The 22,108-nt window shown below is 48.1% G+C and overlaps 1 protein-coding gene across 5 annotated transcripts in view; it reads right to left on the bottom strand.

The window, feature by feature from the left end:
* The window catches only part of Tns3 (tensin 3), a 257,511-nt gene that overhangs the window by 40,040 nt on the left and 195,363 nt on the right, over positions 1-22,108 (bottom strand). For all 5 annotated transcript variants that reach the window (XM_008842184.2, XM_029567904.1, XM_029567903.1 and 2 more), the window contains 3 exons: positions 16,338-16,498; positions 15,218-15,332; positions 15,050-15,133 (listed from right to left, as the gene is read on the bottom strand). In XM_008842184.2, the coding sequence (XP_008840406.1) occupies positions 15,050-15,133; positions 15,218-15,332; positions 16,338-16,498 (360 nt within the window). The remainder of the gene's footprint in view (positions 1-15,049; positions 15,134-15,217; positions 15,333-16,337; positions 16,499-22,108) is intronic.

The raw sequence follows: 22,108 nt of genomic DNA, 5'->3' as shown, positions 1-22,108 counted from the left end.
GGTCCCCAGGCCCATGGTGTTAATGTTGGTGGAGTCTACAGACTTGACACAGGAGGCAATCTCAAAAACGAACACAATGGAGAAGTATGTGAATTTAGGAGAGAAAAAGAGGCAAAAATTAGTTGTAAAACGGAAATCATTCCCACCTCCCAAATGGAATATTATGAGGAGAGAGGGGAAAAGCGGAAATGGTTGTTAAAATTTATCTGCGACCAATATAGAACTCAGGGCTGTGGAAAAATATTCTAAATACGTTGGTAAAATATTTACTGTGAGCTGAATCCAAGTTGGAAGCACTGAATGAGTCCATGTAATCAGGAACTCTGTCCCCAAGAAGGAATGAGCCCCACACCCTCCAGGGAGGCACACTCTCCAGAACAGTGGTGCTCCGTGCCTTGATGTCCTTTTTGCACAGGTCCCTGTGTAGCTACAGACTCTGAACTGCCCAGGCAGCCCAGCACATAGCCATAACACATGCTGTGGACTCATGGGTAGAGGTTAACAAGGAGGGGGAATCACCTGCCCAGGGCTCCCCATGCACCGAGTACCTAGGCCAAGTGCTGCAGAGACACAGCTGTCAGTGCAGCTCATCCCCAGCACAACTTCCTATGTCCTCCTTCCACTTCCTCTCCCAACCCCTAGCTGTCCTGTCATCACAGAGTCAAAACTCAAGGAGGGCACAAAGAAGAAGTACTGCTACTTCTAACTTCACAGGCTTCAGGGAGGGGGGCCAACCCAGGTGGTACTACATGTTCAAAACACCCAAGAAATCATATTTAAAAGTAAGGAACTGAGATAGCATTTTCAGTTCACTCCAAGAGGTCAAACATTGATACCAGGAGACCACAGTAAGTAATGTACCTCATAAGCAACCACTAAGAGAAGGAACATCTTACTCCCCAGTGTTTCAGAAATCATGGCAAGGCAAGAAAAGAGAGATGGGGCGAGGAGACAAACAGAAAAACATATACAATTGTATTTTCAACAAATAATTCTACTTGACACTGAGGTCCCCTGACCATCCCTAGTTGGTGCTCATGCATGGGATCATGGACGTGGCTTTACCTTGTTTTGAATAGGACCTTTCCAACCCCATTTATAGAGCAGCCCTCTTCCTCTGCTGACCAGCATCAGCCATCTCATCACAGATAGATGAAGTCTAGATCTTCGTGTTGACTGCTTGTCATAGTTTGAAATTTAAGTGTTCCCCAAAGTCCATGTGCTACAAGCTTGGTCCCCACTGTGAAGCTATTGGAAGATGATAGGACCTTTAAGGGGTGGTACCTAGTGGGAAGTCTGCAGGTCACTGGGAGATAATCCTCGAGGGATTGAAGAACTCTAGCCCCTTCCTCTTCCTCTCTGTATTTCACTTCTGTCCATGAAGTGATAGTTTAGCTCTGCCACATGACAAGCTGCTCACCACAGGACCAAAAGCAAAATGGCTAACTAAGGGTGGATGGGAACCTTTGACATTGTGAGTCCAAATAAGCCTTTTCTCTGTGTAAAGCCCATTATCTTTATGTTTATTACTTGTAGGTCCATTCACCCGGTTAGCAGCTGCCCACACTGGCTGAGGTCTCCACCTTCATGAGGTTCTGACGCCTGACAGTTGCATCTTGACAACTCAGGGTCTTTAGTCTGTAAAGTCTGAATCAATTTATAATGTTTGACCCATGCAATTTTTAAAAAATTTTATTGGAATTAAATGTATAGATGAAACTAGAAAGATTCATTATCATTAAAACATGTCTTCTCATCCCAAATATATCTTTTCTCTCCATTTAGTTACAGCTTTTAAAATATCTCTTATTAAAGTGCTTTGAAAGCATTCCTTGTTAAGAGGAATAATGCCACTTATAACCATCTATGACTGTTACTATTCCTTTATAGCCAGTGGGACATTATCAACCTGATTCCCCTCAGTCTGGGTGTAACATGAATTACAAAGGTGATGGAGACCCTGGCAATGACAGAGAGTCTGTCAGACAGCAGAGTGGATGGGGCCATAGGGGGAACTGTACGTCCTACAGTTTTCTCTGAAGCACAAGAGGAGGAGGCTAGATGGGCAACATGGATCCAGTTTTTCTAGTACGTACACAGGAAGGGATCCAAACCCCACATCTTCTATAAGGTCTAGTCTTTTGTAGACCCATCTCTCTTACTGCTGTGAGGAAGCTCTATAGAATATTCTAGAAGCTTTTCTAGCCAGATGCAGTCCCTCAAGGTAATCGGGTATCCTGTTTAATCCCCCAGCCAGTAGGGCCCTCATATTCTTCCATGCCAAGTTTCTACAATCCTGCTTAAGCTTGACCGGTCTGACCAGGTATCCATCTTTTCCTGCAGTTAGAATCAAATACCACATAGAGGCCATCATCCAAGGCTATGTGTCACACTGTGCCTTAGTGGCAGGACTGGAGGCTGAACTGGTTCCTTGATTTCCCAGATTTTAGTCTGGTAAATGACAGTGGGCCCTGGAAGGAGGACACAGAAAGGGTTTGGTTTGTGACTGATCCTTCTAGGTCCCCAGTTCTCACTGTGACCCGTGATATCAGTCCAAGGTGGAACTGAGATGAAGCACATGAACACGGTGTTCTCCAGCCCCCAGAACACAAAGCCGGCCTCAGACCTGCCAAATAACAGTTGTAAGACCAGCTTCCATATACTCCTCCACCTACCAGCCTGCCCTGATTGCCTTCAGTCAGCAGCTGTGTACCTTTGACTAGTCTTATTTTTTAAATACAGGGAAGGGGAATGGAGAGGGAGGGGAGGGGAGGGAAGGAACCAAGGGGGCAGCAGTGGACAAACTGTCCTCACTGTCATGTTCTCACTCAGAACTGGGAGTGACCACAGTCCCCACCCCACTCAAACTCATAGTCCCAGTGTTTTCAGAACAGGCTGTACAAGCTGCAGGTACGGATCTGCACATGGACAGCCCCAAAGACCCAGTACTCAGGACCACTGAAAAATTCTGGTGGCACTACACAAATTGATGCTCCCCAGAGAATAAGATGCAGGAGTCACAGTCTTGTGCTGAGCACCTTCTGTGTGCCAGGCACACTGCACTGCTAAGCCATACGCAATATTACCTGGCTTGGTCCTCCCATAGGCATTTCCCAGGACAAATGATCAGTTCTATCTTAGGGAACAGGAGACAGATTCTTGAACGGTTAGGAAACTTGTTCACAGGAAATTCACAAAATCCTTGCCCCCTACCAGCAAGGTCTCAAGATTCTGCAGCTTTAATTTATTACTGTCCATCTTGGAGCTGCCCTACCACCACCACCTAAAGCATCCTGAGACTTGTCGTAGAGAGGACAAGGAACCTGTTGCACGGGTTTGTCATGAGTATGGGGAAGACATGGGGTTCTCAATGAGTAATTTATAGCCCTGTAATTGTGGCTGTGCTTCACAAAGAACACAGAAGGTGGCTCCTGGTACCCTAGACACCACGACAGCTAGACTGAGGGAGAACATAAGGTCTTCTGTTTGTGCAGACAGGTCGGGATACAGTCCAACTCACCTAAGACAAGAACATTTCCATCCTAGGCAGCCAATTTCTAATACACCAACATGCATACGGAATTCATGAAAAATGACCATTTTATGTAGATTCCATTACAAGAGCAGGAAGCCTTTAAAAGGACAGTCCTCTTCCATTTGACTTCAAGTGTCTCTGGCTCTTGGAAGGGACAACATGTAAGACTCGCAACCAGAAAACACAGGGTGGACCCTAACTTGCCTGGGCTTGTCTTAGAACTTCTGCAAGGGCTTTCTCGCCAGGAAGAGCTCAGCTCTGAGCCTTCTCTCCTGCTCTGTCTTCCCCATGTTGCAAACTGAAACACATATACACAGCACTGTATCTGCCACTGAGCCATACAAGGATGGACAAATACTCAGGAGACCACACAGGTTCCCCTCAACCTGTCCTTGCCACTTGAAGCCCAGAGACTCCCCTGCCCCACATGTGGGGGAAGCAGCCCCAGCCAAGCCCCACCCCAGGAGTCAAGGACAGTGGAGGTACCAGCTTCTCCTGGTACAGATGCTCTGCTAACCATCTGAGCAGATTACCTCAGCAAATGCCGGTTTTGCTTCAAAGTTCCTGGACTGGTTTAAATGTGCTCTTTGATTGTTCCAAGCATAGAAGACACAGCAGCAAGCCTCATTAAAACCCAGGCGGAGCCTCCAGTGGGAACAACTGCTCTCTGAGGAAGCTGAGCTGGGAGCTCCCACAGCAGCCTCCGGACCCTGAAGGTGCTGAATGCCTATCTCCTGGGGCCGAAGGGACAGACTGTGACAGCAAGAATGGGTCAGGCTGCTGATCAGCAGTTTGGGCAAAAGAATGCACCGTTCCTGCGGGTCAGGAAAAGCCACATGTCTGTAAACCAGGCTTTCGTTCGCCTTAAAGAATCCCAGCAAAGACTAAGTTTTTCTTCCCCTGCAGGCTCAAGCTGGGACTCTAGTTCCTGCGCCTGGGGAACTGAGAATTATCACCAAAAGATAAGGGGATTCAGGAAGTAGAAAACTGTCTTGCCAAGTTCCCAAGCTCCATCCCATCCAGGTATCCGGGTCCCTGTGACTCCCATCCTCCTCCTCTCCCCTACCCCCCCTGCCCCCGCCCCCCCCATCTCAGATCAGGTTTCAGCAACTGGACGAAGCCAAGAGGACCGGAGCCTGGAGACATCAGGAGCACAGAACCAGCATAGGAAGAAGTCACGAGGCCCACTGTTGGCTTACCTGGGCACCTGGGGCCTGGTCAGTCCATGGAAGGGCCTGGAAGCCGTGGAAAGCACTCTGCAGGATCGGTCCCCAGCAGCCCAGGGTCGTGAGTCCCGTCCCAGCGGAGTCCCCCACCCACCCAGGCAGAACTCTGTGCTCCGCCAGTCCCGGGGGAGTCAGGGCAGGAGGCGGGGCTGCCACCTCCAAAGAGGCCCATTCAGAGGGCAGCGGGAGAGCCGGTCGCAGGAAAGAATCCCCGGATTGTTGGGCGGGCGGCCGCGAGCTGCTGCGGGCCGCCTGCCCAGTCAGTGCCTCCAGACTTGGCCCCGCCTGCTCCCCTCTACAGTTCGCTTCCTTTTCATTCTGCTCCCCTTCTTCCTCCTCCCTCTTCAAGCTCTGGAACCTCCCTGCTGAAACCCACCACAGCTTAATATCACAGCAGGGCCACTGTCACTCCGGGGACAAGGAGCAGGAGCCAGAGCCACACCCCCACTGCTGCTAAGTCTGCCGCGACTTAGCAACCAGAGGAGCCAGGGGGAAGGGCAGCCACCCAGCAAGGGAGCTGAGTGTCAGAGCCAGGGCCCTGCTCCTCTTTATTCCTTTTCTGCCAGATGGTACCCATCCACCCCCACCCCTAAAAGGCAGCTCTGGGGCTTTTCAGTTGCAAATCCCACCCTTTGGTACCTGTTCAAACCCCTGCAGGTTTTCCTTCAGGTCTCTGGATGGATCCAAGAAACTGATCCCTGACACCTCCACCTGCTTCACCTTGCTGTAGTCTTTGTTCCAACAGGCTCTTGGCATCTACATCCACATCCCCCTCTTCCTCCTTTCTTTATGTGCTCCCCTCTATCTGAAAGAACCCTCAGACCAAATGACTTACAGTTTGGGATGCTTTCTTAGTCAAGTGAAATAAGAGCTGAGGACAGAAACCTGACTAGAACACAGGCTGCGCAGCTGTGCATAGGGACCTGTGTGTGTGTATCTTGGAGACTTGTGGGCGTGCCACCCTGGGTTATTACCATGAGGTGAGGGCAGGAGAGGGGACACTCAGCCCTGGTTTGTCCTGTCTGATGGTAAAGGCAAAGTCTCTGCAAATGTGAGTTTCTAGAAACTTCTAGAAAGTTCTCCCTGAACCCCTGGAACAGAAGGCTCTGTAACCCTGGGTTAAATATCCATGGAGTCTATCCCCCTTGGATATTTCTTTCCAGCACATGCCAGCATTGCTTTGACTGCATCATCACAGGGCTTCCCACACATGGAAGCTTCCAGCACAGCCAGCTGACCATCTTGCTGAGTCTCAGTCCAAACAGCCACTGCAAGCACTGGATACCATGCCCAGGTAAGTGCCCCTTATCAGGAGAGGCCCCTCAGCCCACATGTCCAGGCCTTCCTAGCCAGGAAGACCCCTGGGGGAATGCCCTCCCCTAGGTCTGCACAGACACTTCCTCTCTGTTGTTTATGTGCCTGCAGAACAGCTGCTCCTGCAAAGAGGCCTATCGGAAATGCCTGGCCCAGACACAGCAGGCTCAGGAGGCGGATGAACCAGCCTTTCCCACCGCCCATGACTCCCACCAGAGGAAGGCTGGGGGCAAGACCACAGTACAGCCAGGCCCAGGAAGGGCGGCTGTGCTGGAAGGGTGGGTCCATCTCCTCTTGTGGATGCCACCCATGGGCCAGAGGGTTGGGGGCAAAAACACAGGGATGGGTGGGGAAGAAGGAGGCAGGGCATCCTGCATTTGTGGCTGTGTCAAAGCCATGACCCAGGCAGTTCTGAGTGCGCTAGCACAGACTTTCAAGAGCCTCTAGGAGAGGATTATTTCTCCCTCTTCCTCCTCTCCCCTCCTCAGCTGCAGTGCCAGGGACTGGGGTGACTGGAGGTTGTGCTCTTCCATGGTAAGAATTTACTATCTTATAGAGAAAAAAAATCCTTCCCAGAAATGGCTGTCCCCTCTAGAAATCAGGGCCAGTACCTGGACAACATATGGATGGATACTCTGCACCTGGCTCTGAACCAGCCAGGATGCTCACAGGAAGGGAGCAAAATCACAAGATGGAGAAGCACACGTCAGGGTCCTGGGAGAGGGGTGTGGCCCCAGCTAGGGGCAAGAGTCCCATGCCAGCAGGGTGTTGCTTCTCAGGCTTTGGGCTCTGGCTTGTTGCAGCACTGAGGCACTGGGCCCTAGAGTAGAAAGCCCTGCCCCTCATTCTATTCACTCTAGATTTATTTATTTACTTATTTATTTATTTATTTATTTATTTATTTATTTATTTATTTAATTTATTGCAATGCTAGAATGGCCTTGAACATACCCTAACACTGAGCTGTACTCACAGTCTTTGCTTTGTTGTTGTTTTGTTTTGAGACAGGGTCTCTCTATAGTCCCAGCTGGCCTGGAACTCTCTATGTAGACCAGGTGGGCCTTGAACTCACAGAGATCCACCTGCCTCTGCCTCCTGAGACCTGGGATTTTGGGTATACACCATCATGCCTGGCAGCCCTTGGTTTTGTTTTTTTTAAAAACGGGGTTTTATCTTGCTATGTAGCCTAGGCTGGCCTCAACTCACAATTCTCTTGTCTTAGCTTCCTGAATGCTGGGTTACAATATATGCCACCATGCCTGGCTCAACACTAACTCTTATCTGGAACTTTCTGCTAGATGCTAGGATGTAATCACAGTGCCCTGGGAGTGTTCTGAGATTAACAGGGAGACTATTGCATTCAAAACTCTAACCCAGTCCCACCATAGTTGAATCCTCCTGATGCCAGTGAGATGGTAGAGGGGTGTTCCTCCAGAATCCCAATCCGAGGTTTCCTCTACCTCTAGGCTGAGGGGCTGGTTGTCCTTTCCAACAAGATGTGTTATACCACAGAGCCCTATGGGACCCAGGAAAATAGCTCAACTGCCAGGTGGCAAAAGGGCATGAAGCCTGGGCTGGTGCAGCCAGGAGGTTCAGCAGCTATACAGAAGGGGAATAAAGGAGAGGAGATGGAAGGACTAGAGTGCAGGGGACAAGAGAAGGTCAGTTTGGAGAAAGACATAAGAAGCAGCAGCTGTCACTGGTCAGGGATGCAGCAATGGTGGCAGGAGGAAGCCATGATGTCCGGCTGTGGCCAAGGTGCCTAGAGCTGGGCAGGGCACCTTGTTTCTGCCTGCCCCTCTGAGACACCATCCTATGAGTTTGACAGAGCTCTTCCTATTGCCCAGCCCTGAGTGTCTGCCAGGTTCCTAGATTCCAATATGCCCTAGCACTTATATCCCCTGTACTCAGGGGTGCCAGGCAGCAAAGCAGGACTCTAGACTCATTCTCTGCCACTGAGTTATCTTCAGGGTACCTCTTAGGATTTGGCACATCCCCTAAACCCCCCATCAGCACCCAACAGAGGTTTTGGGCTCTACAGACCCAAAGAGAATGACTACTACTGCTTGTTTAAAAAAAAAAAAAAAGATTAAAAACAAAACACCATCCCCCAAATCTGTGAACCCGCCACTTTATGGTCACCCAATCTCATACTCTTCAGAGAAAACTCCAAAACCTGGTCAAAACTTACCTTCTACCAGTCTTCCATGCTGAGAAACAAAAAAATGCCAAGTTCACCCACAATGCCCCATGGAGCCCTTGAGTGCTCCTGAGGCACTGGAATTGCTTCCTCTTTTTCCACACAAAGACCTCAAGCCTGCTTAGGTTTTCTGTACATGTGCTCACTGGTCCTTCTTCACATGTAGAGACATATAAGTGCACAGTCCCTATGCCGCATCATACAGTGGCCCATTTCTAAATTGAGGCATAACCAGGAGAATTTGCAGACACAACCATCCATGTGCCCTGGACTCTGTATCTGGCACAGTTGACCCCTCTAAATCCTCAAGTTCTATGTCACAGATTCAACTAAGGATAGAAAATATGCTTTTTAAAGTACAGGTTACACATGAACAAATCTGTTTTCTTGTCATTAGACCCTGAACTATAATCTAGTAACTACAGGCAGTGTTTGCACTGCATTGGGTATTCTATGCATACAGGAGCATGAGCATATAATGGAGACAAAAACCATACAGCGTGCCCAGAGAGTGGTACCCACAGGGGTCCTAGAAGCAATCCCCACAAGTCTTGAGGGATGAGTGAATATACCAGCATGGGCTCTAAACAATAGTTGGGGTGTTCAACTGTATTGAAATGTTCAGGGTATGTCTCTGTCTCCTGAAGAAGCACACAGACACACTGTTAAAGGCCCCAGCTGATGGCAGGGAGCAAGCTCAATGTTCACATCTTCATCTCTTAGCAGCTCAGCTCATGTGCCCTTCCTCACCTCTATGATCCCAAATCCTCCATGTGCCCAGCACAATGGTGGGACACTCTGGCCAGGAATGTGAACCTAAGGGGATGGCACCAGAGCTCCAGAGAAAACTCCAGGGTATTTCGCTGTTCTAACGTCTGAGGCTGCAACACCACCACAGAACAAAAGCCTGCACCACGTGGACCAGGAGGATAGGGCCTTGGAGGAAAATGAGAAACAAGCACATAGGAAACATCACAGATGTCCTCTGCTGGGCCTGCACACTGTCTTCCAAACTCCTTGCATTCTGGGGGCAGCCTACCTGGCACTCTGCCTGCCCTAGCTCTGAACCCAAAGGAGGTGACCACGGGTCACAGTGGTTGCTGGGTGTACAGTGGGTTCTGAGTTCCACACCTGCTATAGGCCCAGGCCCAAAAAATTTCTCCAGTCTGGGACCAAAGCATGCTGTAGATAGTAATAGGGCTCTGGAAATGTTTTCCTGAGGAAGGGCATTTTGGATTAAGAAACTAAATTCCAAGATAAATATTTGGTACCCTATCATGGATGGAAGATGAAATGTACTCTCATCTCTAAGAAAACCTCCTCCAATTCCATGTATGCTGCACATGTTCTTCTACTTTGAAAAGACGTTCTAAGAGATTATGCAATTTGTACTAGATCACAGACAGCAGAGCCTTTGTCACCATACCCCAAGGCCATCCTGTAGGGCTAAGAACCATATCAGAGCAAAAGTCCTGTTGACAGCTTGCCTGAAGAGCCCTTACATGCTGAGTTCAAGTACAGTCCATCAGACTGGGCAATGACATGAGCTGATAAGCACAATCAGAAAGCAAAGGCCCCGCCCCCTGCCCCGAAGCCAATAGCGGGCAAATCAAAGGATGCATTCTGCTCAGTTTAAAGGCTTCCTGTTCATGAGACCCTCCAAGTTGACCTGCTGGGTGGATGAGGTGTCTGTAAGGGATGCCAACAGCTTGTATGTTCTAAGTTGCATTCCACACAAGCAAATTCATGTTCTCATTGCAACATACTCCTGACAGTACATTTGCACTACACTCTGACCTCCATGAACCCATTCCTGATGTTTACTTTTTAAGTATATTTAGAAGCAATCCACTTTTCTTTCACATTCTTCATCTGGGAGAGGAAGAGGGACGGCTCTGTGAATTTGTTAATCCACATCCATTTCTGGGGTCACCTTTCCCAGCATACATTCTTTGGCATATCAGAATACTGAGTACATCATAGGCATTTGTGCAAAGTATATCCCCACACTCACATGTTGTGTGCACCTAAACATAAATACACCAATTAAAAGCATTTGCTTTGTAAGTTCAATAATTTCAAAGTCATCCAGGTCTGCCTCAAACATCACTTGTATTCACATTCAGTACCTGTTTTATCTGCACTGCACACATCCTCATTACAATTAGAAAAAATCGAAAGGAAAAGAATTGGGTACAGGAAGAGAAGGAAAACTGTTGGGAACATTTTATAGTGTGTCAGGCTTCCAAGATGAGAACTTATTTTTGTATTCACAATAAAGCACTATTTCTAAATAGGCTCTCTCTCTCTCTCTCTCTCTCTCTCTCTCTCTCTCTCTCTCTCTTTCTCTCTCTCTCTCTTCCTCCTGGAAGGAGAGCTCTCAAAGCAGATATCTCTCTCTCTCTCTCTCTCTCTCTCTCTCTCTTTCTCTCTTCCTCTCTTCCTCTCTTCCTCCCTCCCTCTCCAAACCTCTTTCCTTCTCTGTCCCCTCTCAATAATCTTGGATTATGCTTTTCTTCCTCCTCTGGCAAATGCCATCCATCTCTACCCTCTGAAACCTACCAACCCAGTGTCCCCTTCTTGAACCAATGATGAAGTCCTTCAGTGTTCTCATTTCCTTTGATTCCAGTAAACAAACAGATGGACCCAGCCCAGCCTCCTTTACAAAATCTATTCACAGTAGACAGCAGTCCCAAAGGACCCCCACCCTACTCTGCAGAACCACTAAACATAAACTATAAGTTTCAAATTATAAAGCACTCCTTTATGGCAAATGAACATTGAACATTAATCGTTTTCATGGATGCCAAAAGTCCTCATACATTCTATAAATACCATTTACAAAAACTGTTATGTGACAAGAATATTCTGGAATTACACAGGGGTGATGGCTGTAAGACATTGCAAATGTTCTAAAAGACTGAACTAGTTATACTTACTTTAAAGTGGGTAACTTTATGTTTTGTGAATTCTGCCTTAACTTTAAAAAAAAATTATTTTGGAACAGTTTGGAAGGAATGACATATAAGAAATGTGCCTTTTTTCATGAAACATTTCATATTTTATCCTTGTTATTTTAGAAAAATCAAAGCTAAGAATCTGCTAAGGAACAACAGACTGATTTATAGCTTAAACTTCAAAACTTTTTCTTTATGCCTTTATAAAGGTTGAGATTAAATGACACATTAACTCAAATTCCTCAAAATGTTTTCATTTTTAAGAAAAGCTTTTGAAAGACTTGAACCTGGAATTAAGACATTTACAGGCACTGTCCCCAGCACTTGTGTGTCTGGGGTATGATTTGGCTAGGGTAGAGATGCATTCAACAGGCAGGGCTGTACCCCAGGCTCTTATTGGAGGGTGGTCACTGTCCTCACAAAGTTCAAGGTCTCCTGTCAGACAGGCAAGGATCCTCACAAGCCCCTGGACACTTGCTCAGCTGCTGATCCTAGCTACCTTCCAGTGTCTATGGCTGCTCCTCGGTCACCTGTGCCTGTCCATCATCCTTTCTGTTATCACAACCTCCTGTACTGCAAGCTCCCGGGAGAAGCGAACAGCAGCATTCGCCTTGAGTCAGCACCGAAATATTCACCACTTTCCTAGAGTAGGGACTTCATTGAAAAATAAGCACATGGAACAGAGGCCAGGGCAAGAAGGGCCTGTGTCTGAGAAGAACAAGCTTCCTTAGTTGACAGTCACCGAGGGACAGGTCTCCAGTAGCTTCTCTGTCCCCATAACTTGGCTCTGCTATGGTCTGAACATGTACTCAAAAGTTCATGTATTAGAAACATAATCCCAATGCAACAGTGTTGAGGGGGTCTTAGAGGGAAAGGTGATTGTTTCGGGGAAGATTGTGGAAGCATCTGGAGCTTTGAGCTAGAAAAGCCACTGAGTGCTCATAGCTTAATGAGCTGTTCTGTGGGAACTTGGAGAATACTTTAAAAAAATAGACAATAGAAGCCTGGCCTGTAAAGTTTCAGAAAGAAGATAAGAATCCCTCAAAAACTCCATCAGGGCAGTTTATATGATATATTTGAGTTAAGAGTCTATGGAAGTGAAACCTTTGCTTTATTGGGACAATCAATGCTGGTTAGACAGAGCTGAAGAATCACCTGTGATTAGTAAGAGACTACATTGTTGGGATGAAATCTGGGAAACATTTCTCCAGGGTCAGCACACAGCAGCAACTGACCATAGGAGGTCAAGGCTGCACATGAACCTGGCAGCAGAACTTGGCAAATAGTGTATTCAAGTCTCCCATATGGTACTGGCTTTGAAGGCATGAAGGGGTCATGGAGAGCAGCTGAGGTCTGGCACTGTGTGGTGGGGTCAGAGTCCCTTCAGGGGCCAAGAAAGGACACTGGTGAGGGTACAACCTCAGTTGCAGTGGTGACCCCAGGATATTGGGGATGCCAGGATCACAGGACAGTGGCAGGTGTGACATTAAGCTGACCTAAGCCCATGAGACAAGCTATGTATGATGTGGATGGCAGAGTCTTAGACATGGGACTGTCCAAGCTCTTTGGAGCCCAGAAGATTGTGAGTGGGCCCCAGATGCTGGACACTGAGCTACAGGACTTGATATATACTGCTGAATTTTGAGTTTTTGTTTTATTATAACTGTGCCTGGTTCTTCACTCTGATAAAAGAAAGTATGTAATCTATTTTGGATTTTGTAGGAACCCACAGTTAAGAGACTCGGGATTTTTAAAGAGACCTTGGGCTTTTAAAGTGTTGAACTTTTTAAAGACTGTGGGGCTTTTAAAGTTGTACCAGGATTGTGATAGTAATGGGAGATCTTGGGGATAAACAAGACAGGAAATGTTATAATTTAATAGTGACGTGCTTGTATGCAAAGATGACAAGGGGTCAGTTGTGCTGGTTGTTTTTTGTCAACTTGACACAAACTGGAGACACCTGGGAAGAGGGACCCTCAACTGAGGAATTTCCTCAATCAGACTGGCCTGTGGACATGTCTATGAGGCATTTTCTTGACTGCTAACTGATGCATTATGGCTCAGCTCACTCTGGGCAGTACCCTCCCAAAACAGCTGGGTCTGGGTTTGGTCTTTGTAAGAAAGTCAGCTGAGCAAGCCAGTAAACACTTCTCCATTATTCCTGTCTCTGTGTTCTTGCTTGCATTCCTGCTCTGAATTCCCTCAGTGATGGGCTATGATATGAAAGTATAAGCCAAATAAACCTTTTCCTCCCTCCAGTTGCTTTTGGTTGTAGTGTTTATCACAGCAACAGAAAAGAAACCTGGGTTCTCACAGTCTGGCTCTTGATGACGCACCTTCAAGGGGTTGGTCCCCATGGTGCCTACTGAGTGCTTTGTGTCTGTAGTGACCACTGCTAATCTCCAAGCCCCTTACTGCACTGCAGGAAGAGACAGTGGCTCTGCCACGGCAGAGGAAAACAGACAAAATCTGTACTCACACCATGAGCTTTGTGCTCCACATGAAGTACAGCAAATGGCAAAGAAATGTGACATCCACGAAGATGAACTAGATAAATGGGATGTTTTGCTTGAACAAGACTGGGAAGCTACATGGGAGCAGACATTCCTAAAGTTTAAACCTGGAGCTTATGTGACAGAGGTCAATTTTAAAATGAACAAATCTGACTGTTCCAGAAGGCAGACAAGAACCCTGCCCTGCTGGTCAGATGCTTGGATGCTGCCTCAAGGAGAGTGGCATCCTGGGGAGACCCTTCAAAGAACAGCTGAGCAAACATACCTCAGAAAATAATATGGAAGCCAAGCTCCTAGCAAAGGCACCCTGTGGCCACTAGACTTCAAATTCCCCCAGGTCATGCAGATGGCATGTAACCTTAGAGCCAAAGTACTCTTCTACAAAGTACTGCTGCTAACCAGGAACTTTCCCAGGCTGGTAAGAAGGATTGTCATGTGGAGGCCAGGTTAAAAAGAGCTAGCCCAGGTTAAAAAGTTTCTTCTGGACATCTGATAGACCGAGATGCTATAGATGATGCCTAGTCAAGTCAGGAATTAGAGCCTCAAGGACACTGTGTGATTGCCTACACGTTTCAAAGGAATCGCACATAGCAAACTAAATTGTGAGATTAAATCACCAAAAAAATGTACATGGCTTCTCGTCACCTGCCTGAGCTTGGCCCATCCTGGGCTCCTGAAAAACACAGACAAAGCCTACCTGGAAGAAACACTGAGTCTCTCACTCAACTTGCTGGCACTCCCTCCCTGCAGATGGACACAGTGCAAAACACTGAAGATGTCTGTAGGCTCCAGTGTGGAGACCAAGGGACAAGGACCAAGTATTTAGGAATAGGAAGTGCCAAAGCAAATGTATATGGGCAGGCAGCTGAGTCAACAGCACCCAGAAATGTCCACATTGTAGGGTACAGGCAGACAGCCTGCTCTTTACTGAGATCCACTTTCTCAGTGAGGGGGAGAGCATTCCTCCTTCCAGGTCCCTGATGGATGGGAATTTACCAGAAGGTTAAGCACCTATGCTGAGCTAAGGACAGGCTCCACTGACTGGACCATAAATAGCCACATGGAGTGTTGGACTCAAACATTCCTATAAGATACTAGGAAGCTACTCAATGTCTTGTTGCTATTCAGCAACCCCTAACCAGTGCATCTACAGCCACATCCCTACGATTTCCCCAGCAAGACCCACCCTTGCCCAAGGTTTCTGAGCTATAACATACATGGAAATATTTCTACATTAGAGGATACTTATGTGAAGTCAAAATCGTGCAAATAGCAGGGCAGCTACAACCTCCAGGAGTTCTTACCTCTTCCTCCTTTGTGCAGACTGGCTGGGGTACTCAGTTGGGGCTCAGGTGCGCTGAATGGAGGGTAGCGTTGGGGTGTTTTCACTGGAAAACAGCACAGCAACAGCTATTGTCATTCTCTACCCTGTGGTGCCAAGTTGTATCCAGCTAGTTTTACTTTTTTCTTACCGTAAGGAGTTTCTGGAGACATGGGGAATGCTGGGGTCAGACACATGGCCTCCTTGCTGTTTGAAATTCTGCCATCGAGCACATCAAGGTCAGGGGGATACGAAGTGATCACTGTCTGAAATGGGCATGGAAGGAGAACAGAAAAATGGGGAGTCATGGAATGGTCCCTACCACAAAGATACAGCCCTTCAATATGGTCTACTGACTGACCCCACATCTGAAGATCCCGTTGCCACTCACAAACACTGAAGTTGGAGTACAAAGAAAGGGAAGGCTCTTAGAGCCAGTTATCTTGATACAGTACAGAATAGCTGGAAGATGAAGGTGAAGGAGACTTGCAATTACAAGGGATGTGCATCCCAGCACTGAGCAGGAAAGCAGCACTGAGGAGTCCTTAACTGTCAAGCAGTCATGGATAGTGAAAATACACAGTAAGTTAAACACACAGTATAGAACAAAGGCTAGAAGAAATATTCCAGAGTTCAACACTGTATGTTTCTGAGTTTAAACAGTATTTTCTTCTCCTATTCTGAAGGCTCCAGTTCAAGGTAAGAATAAAGTATAAAGTCAGACCTTTGGGTATGGTAGCCTGTCCTACTCCAGTGCTGATTAGAAGCCTTAACTGCATCTCCTAGGAGACCCTCTTGCCTGTGGACCTCCTTCCAATCATCATCTGTATAGAGAGGACTTGGGGCTATGCGATAGCCCAGAAGTCTGTATTTGCCCTGGCTGTGCCATCTGTCTACAGAGTCCTGCTAAGGGCCTGTGCTTCCTAACCATCACAACTCACATGAGTGCTTTGCATCCATTCTACAAATCAGAGCACTAAGGCTTCACTAGCTCATGCAAGGCACCCTCTGTATAGCCATCTTTGGGTAGTATCTGGACCCCACCAAAGCCATCTGACCAAATGCCTGTGCTCCCAATCACAACCCTTGTCTGATGCATCATGTCTGTGAGACAAGGAGGACATGCAGGGACAGAAAAGTTACAGTGACTGGTAGGTAACCTTGTGCAGGGATGTGTCACAGAAACTGCCCTCAGCGCCACCCACAACCCCAGCCTGAGAACGGGAAAGCCAGAAGGGTTGAGGGAAGATGCAGACAGGCTCAGCACATACCTCTTTGACCTCTGTTGGCAAGGGGAATGGCCCCAAGCTTGGAGCTGGGTCTACACTGGCCTTTCCCCATCCACACTTGGAGAAGGACAGCTGGCTCCCAGCATCATTGTCATACTGTCCGAGGCTCAGCTTTCGGAGCCTTCCGCCCAGGGGTTCATCACCTGAGGAGCCAATGAGGAGAGAGACAAATGGGCTGCTGACAGGACCCTCACGGAGTAGTGCAGAGACCCTTGATAACACCCATCTTAAAACTGCTCACAGACACTATGTCATCACTAGTCAACTCTCTAGGCAGACATCAGGGCTGCTATAGGCAGATTACAAACCCAGGGGCCTCCTCTGACACGCTGTAACAAGTGAGGACACTCCTTCCTGAACAAGCCTTGGAGTGTGGGGCAGGACCAGACAATAAGACCTGGCCTGCAGTGCTTGGACAGGAAAGATGTGGCTGAGCTTGAGCTTGGAGGGGCCTGCTGAACTCTGGTTCTGGGCATTGTTGAATCTCAGCCCCAGGGCTGCTGAACCCCAGCCCCAAGGCTACTGATCCTCAGCCCCAGGATCTGCTAAATCCCAGCCCTGGTCCTGCTCTGAGTTCTCTATGCACCCACAGCATCCCAGGGAATGCAGTTCTAACCTGACAATGTGGGAAAAACCCTACTTTAAACGCCAAGAATAAACACTTAGCATCCCAATAGTGCCCCTGCCAGAAACTCCACAGGCATTTATTTACTCCTGACCCAGATGCCCATGGCCCCTCTCTTAGCCAAATTTGATCTTCCTCTTGTTGAAGAGAAAGATATGTCTGGGCTAGAGTCTGTTAGCTTTTTAAAATTTCTTCCCGGGAATTCTCATAGTTGGGCAATGGGGGGAAACCCGCAGCAGGCTACAAAGGTGATAATATTTCAAGTTACCATGTAATCTGAAAACACACACCAAACTAGGGTTTGCTGACACTTTAGATGTAAGTTAAAAACACATGTGATAGTGCTCCCTTAGGATTCTATGAGGGAGAAGTATTGTAAGTTCAAGGCCAGCCTGGGCTATGTGGTGAGACTCTGTCTCAAAACAATGAATAAAGAGGGGCTGGGGAGATGGCTTAGCTAGATCCCCAGCACTCATGTAAAAAGTTGGGTGCAGCAGCACAGACCTGGGATCCCTGCACTGGGGAGGCAGAAGCAGGAGAGTCCTTGGTACTTGCCAGCTAGTCTTGCTAAATTCATGAACTCTAGGCTCAGTGAGATCCTGTCTCAGAAAAAAATAAGGTAGAGAACAACAGAGGAAGACCCCCCAACAGCGACCTCTGGCCTCCACACACTTGTACATACGCATGCGTGCGTGTACCTCCAAGCACAAATGAACACATAATACCCAAAATCATTTAAATTTAAAAAATAAGTAAAACTCAAGCAGTCTCTTTAAATGTAAAGTTCGCAGTGACATTCCATTGACAGGTGGGGGCTGAGTCACCAATGTGCCTGGTGATGCAAGGGTCTCCTTAGTGCGTCTTCCCCCTCCAAGCATCATGGCTATGACAGGCCATTTGCTAAGTCCACTGAGGAGCCAGTGCCCAGAACCTAGACTGAAGCTACACAGCAGAATGCAGGGCTGGTGTGGAAGAGAGAAGGGACCAAGGACAAAGACAGGACGGGACTGCCTCTGAGTCTGCCTAGGAAGCGGGGCAGCTCCCGCTGTGTCTGGAACCCCACCACCTTGTCCTCCCATTTTAGGCACCTGAATGGATCTGGGGTCGCGCATGACTCCCCCATAGCTGTAGACCCTATGGTAAAGTGACGATAATGCTTGCAATGTTCACCCCAAACTGAGTGAGGGCAGATGAAATGAAAAGAAATGGCACATTTGAGTCCTGCTTCCAGGACAGCCCCACTCTGCACCAGCACCACAGCCACCTTGGTCCTCAGTCTGCAGTGCGTGACCCCCACAGCACACAGGCACCTCAGGACACGGAAGGCACCACACTCCACCCAGAGGGGCATGCAACTGCCTTACATGTATACTTGCAGTTGCCCAGAGTAATTGCAGAGAGGGTAAGAAAGGAAGCCTCTCCCCTCCCCAGAACCAGACCGAGGACTCAGCTCAAATACATGATGTTGTCCCTGAAGCAGTCAGGGGGGGAAGGTGACAGCCATCCTATGGACATGGGCAAATGACTGACCTTAAACCTTTCCCTGGGAAAGCAAGACATGATGCTAACTCTGTGGCTGCTATGAAACGAAACACAAAGTGGGCCTGCGGTCAAGGGCATGTCTCTGCCACACAGGACCTATCGGTATCACACACAGGAGGCTCAGCCCCCTTTACATTCACAGCTAGGAGCCCTAAGTTCTCATGACGAGGAGCCTCCTGCAGCAATATCACCTCTACTCAACCCCCAACATTACTCACAGTACTTTGGCACACATGACATCATGCCAGTGCATGAAGATCACAGGAAGGTGTGCAAAGTGAAACTTGGCCTTTCTTCCTTTTGACCTGGGGAGGTGGTTTGGGAGATTCATGTGCCTGATCTCCACTAGGTTGGTTTCCTACCTGAGGTGTGAAATCAGCTTGGCTCAGAAACCAAGGCCCCTCTAGTGTGCCACGCTGGCCTGGCAGTGAGCTCTGGGGATCCTGCTATAGAGGATGCCCAGTTGGGAACAGGGCACCAGGATAAATGCACAGCATGAAACAGGCCTTAGAGCAGGATGCTTATTCTCTAGAACTGTCTTCATGCCTCTAACAGCCCTGTTTCAGAGGGTCTGCACACCAGTGACCTGTCCTGGGCTTTCCCACCTCCCTCAGATCTGGCACCAAAAGAAGCAGTCAGAATCCATCCCAGAATCCTCACTGTGCCTCACCATCTCTCCATTTTCTAGCTCTGGGCACCGACTAACGTAACAGCTAGAACTGTCTGATTAAAACTGTCTCCAGGAGAATGTCCTTTTCCTTGAAGACACCTCCAGTGTCCATGCTGAGATCTGTGAGGTGGTATCTGGTGAAGCAAATCTAGGTTTTCCTCCCTTTGGACGGGCACACACTTTTCCACATCCGGCTGCTGTGACACTCAGAAAGAGTAGACTATTGGTGATTGTGGTGAGGTGGCAACAGGAAGCAACTGCAGGTTCATGCCAAAAAAGGGCTCCAAAAACAAAGAAGAATAAGGGAATGCCAGAGAGTCAGCCTGAGCACAGGTACACAGGCTGCACGTTGAGGTGCCCAGCCCTGAAAATGCACTCAAAGTTGCCAAGATTCAATCTCAGGGAGACAAGACAGTGGCCCTCCCACCTCTTAGAATGTGTGTGGTTCCTAGAAATGGGAAGTCTGAAACAATGGGAAGAACAAGCCAATGAGAAGGGGTTACAATATGGCAGCAACCCACATCATAGGAGTCAAGGTGCCCTACACCTACCCCAGGGGTGGTGACAGAGAAGACAAACCAGAAAGAGACCACCGTGTACACACTGGTGACCAGTGACCAGACTGGATAGGGGCTCTCACATAAAAGAATCTCTAATCCCTCGATCTGGGCGGTGGGCATAGTTTTTCAGGCCTGGGTGTTCGTCTGCACCACATAGCATATCAGTAAACATCAGTGGCAGATGCTTTAGGTCATTCTTCCTTGCCAGCCAGTATCAAGTAAAGGCGTAGACCAAGCTTTGGAGGCAGGCACTCTGCCCCTCCCACCTTGAGAAGCCTGCTCAGGTCAGAGACAGAACACTGAGCTTGGGGGAGGTGCCACTGCCAACTCAGAAGACCTGGGATGCTGTTGGTGTTTAATAATAGCAGAGGGAGCTCTATGCTCATAGAGGTCACAGTACCCTGCTGAGAAGAGGTCTTCTGGGTATGCCACATGGGTCAGTGGATAAAGAGGCCTCAAATGCTTCTGCCTTTTAGGGGGAACCGTGACTCCACTATGGTTCATCCTTCACAATCTTAGGAACCTATTGAGCTTCAGAGTAGCATTGTGTCCTGCTAGAGAACCAGGTAGGATGCGGTTTCTAGAACATCTGAACACAGGGCAGATAGAGAAAAGGAAGGTGAGAGGCAAGGTTTCTGAGAAGCCAGAGGGAGACAAGGTTACAGGATTCCCCATGGAGAGCAATGTCCCGCTGTCGTACACCCAGAAGATAGGCAAGATCACCCCATGGTTATGTTGGGGGCATAGACTGAAGACTGACCCACAGGCCAGCTCAGAGGAGTCAAAGACAACAGTGAGAAGCCAGTAGTACACAGTATGGTAAACACTAAATATCAAAGCCTGCAACAACCCAGGAAGTACAGGGGCTGGCATTAAATTAAAGTTCAAGGGCCAAATAGCTTCAAGTGGGCAAAACTCTAAAATATGAAGCAACAAACACGCTCTGAAGCAGCTCTCTGGGGTACGGAACTCAAGGCAAATGCTCCAGTTTTCCAGAGATGCCCTTATCTTTCAATGCTCCGCTAGTAACATGTTTTACTTTCTAAAGTTAGAAAGTCAGGACTCAGATTTCCTTTGAAAGGAGCAAAGCTACTGTTTTTCTTATTTTGTTTTGAGCTGCGTGGCCTATGCTGACTTTCTCTTGTCCTCTAATTTTACATGAGTATTCATTTCTATGATTGTCTTTACAAACTCAAGGTTTAGTTAATAAACTCTTCCTTCTCCCCGAGAAACCCACCACACCTGAGGGCTGTATAGGAAACTCAAGTGGAGGTGGCCTTCCCCATCACTCTGCTAATATGTTTCCTGTAGGTGACATAAGCATCATGTTGTGTGGGTCTCTGTAGTTCTTTAAGTATACAGAGACTATACATTTAAGTGCCCCAAAGAACAAACTGTTCATCCTATTTTTCAGGCAAGAAAACTCAGAAGTCAGGTTCCACAACAGGCTGGAGGCAGCGGGGCAAAGACAGAGGGAGAACAGAGCTCAAGTTCAGGCCTGAGTTCAAGTTCAAAGCTAGAACATTCCACCAGTCCTGTTCTACTGAACACCAGTAGCCTCTATGGCAGAGACCTCATGGGTAGCTAGGCGGAAGCTCCTCTTAGCTGGGAAAGGTGGAAGGGAGAGAGGGAAGACCCAAGGATGGGGATGAGGAGGGGTAAAACTGAGCTTGAGAACTAAGCAAGGCCTTCCTGCCCATGAAGAAGGACAGAGGATCCAAAGAGTAGCCAGAGGAGGTGAGTATGGTCTTTCACACCCCCATAGTGTCATTCAGTTCCTCACACTCATGGCTCACACAGGCTCATGTGACACTCCTGAATTCACTGGTACCTTCCCTCAGATGACCAGAGTCTTACTACACACCACACACACTACACACTCACCGTCTCTCACCAGCACATTTCCTAACAACACATGCTCTCTCCCATTCTCACATATGCTCTCTCAGACATGTATGTACACTCTTACACCTCACACTCACACACGTAGTCATGCCCCAATTCCCTGACATACAGTTCCAGCATGTGCAGTCTCCCATAGCTTCCCACACTCTCACAGTCTCTCTCACACATCCACACTCACACGTCGGCCTCCATGCTGACAGAGCATCCAGCTGGGTGAGCTGCCTGCACATGATCCTTGACAGATGAGGGTCAAGTTCTGTGCTCTCAATACTGGAGAAGACTCTTTTCTTCAGCCCCCATTCAGCTTCTGCAGGCCCCCATTCCTGGATTCTACAAGGTCTCTCCACTTGAGGGCTGCCATCAGGTAAGGTACTGGGCATTCCTACAACTGGGTTCCTTCCAGGATGAGGAACCCTCAGTAGCTCCACTTCCAGGGCTATATATGTAGGCA

Source organism: Nannospalax galili, unplaced genomic scaffold, assembly GCF_000622305.1.
Source record: "Nannospalax galili isolate Female #2095 unplaced genomic scaffold, S.galili_v1.0 scaffold321, whole genome shotgun sequence".
In the NCBI taxonomy this organism is placed as follows: Eukaryota; Metazoa; Chordata; class Mammalia; order Rodentia; family Spalacidae; genus Nannospalax; species Nannospalax galili.
Note: the sequence above shows the minus strand (reverse complement) of the source record. Positions and strands in the feature narration are given on the sequence as shown.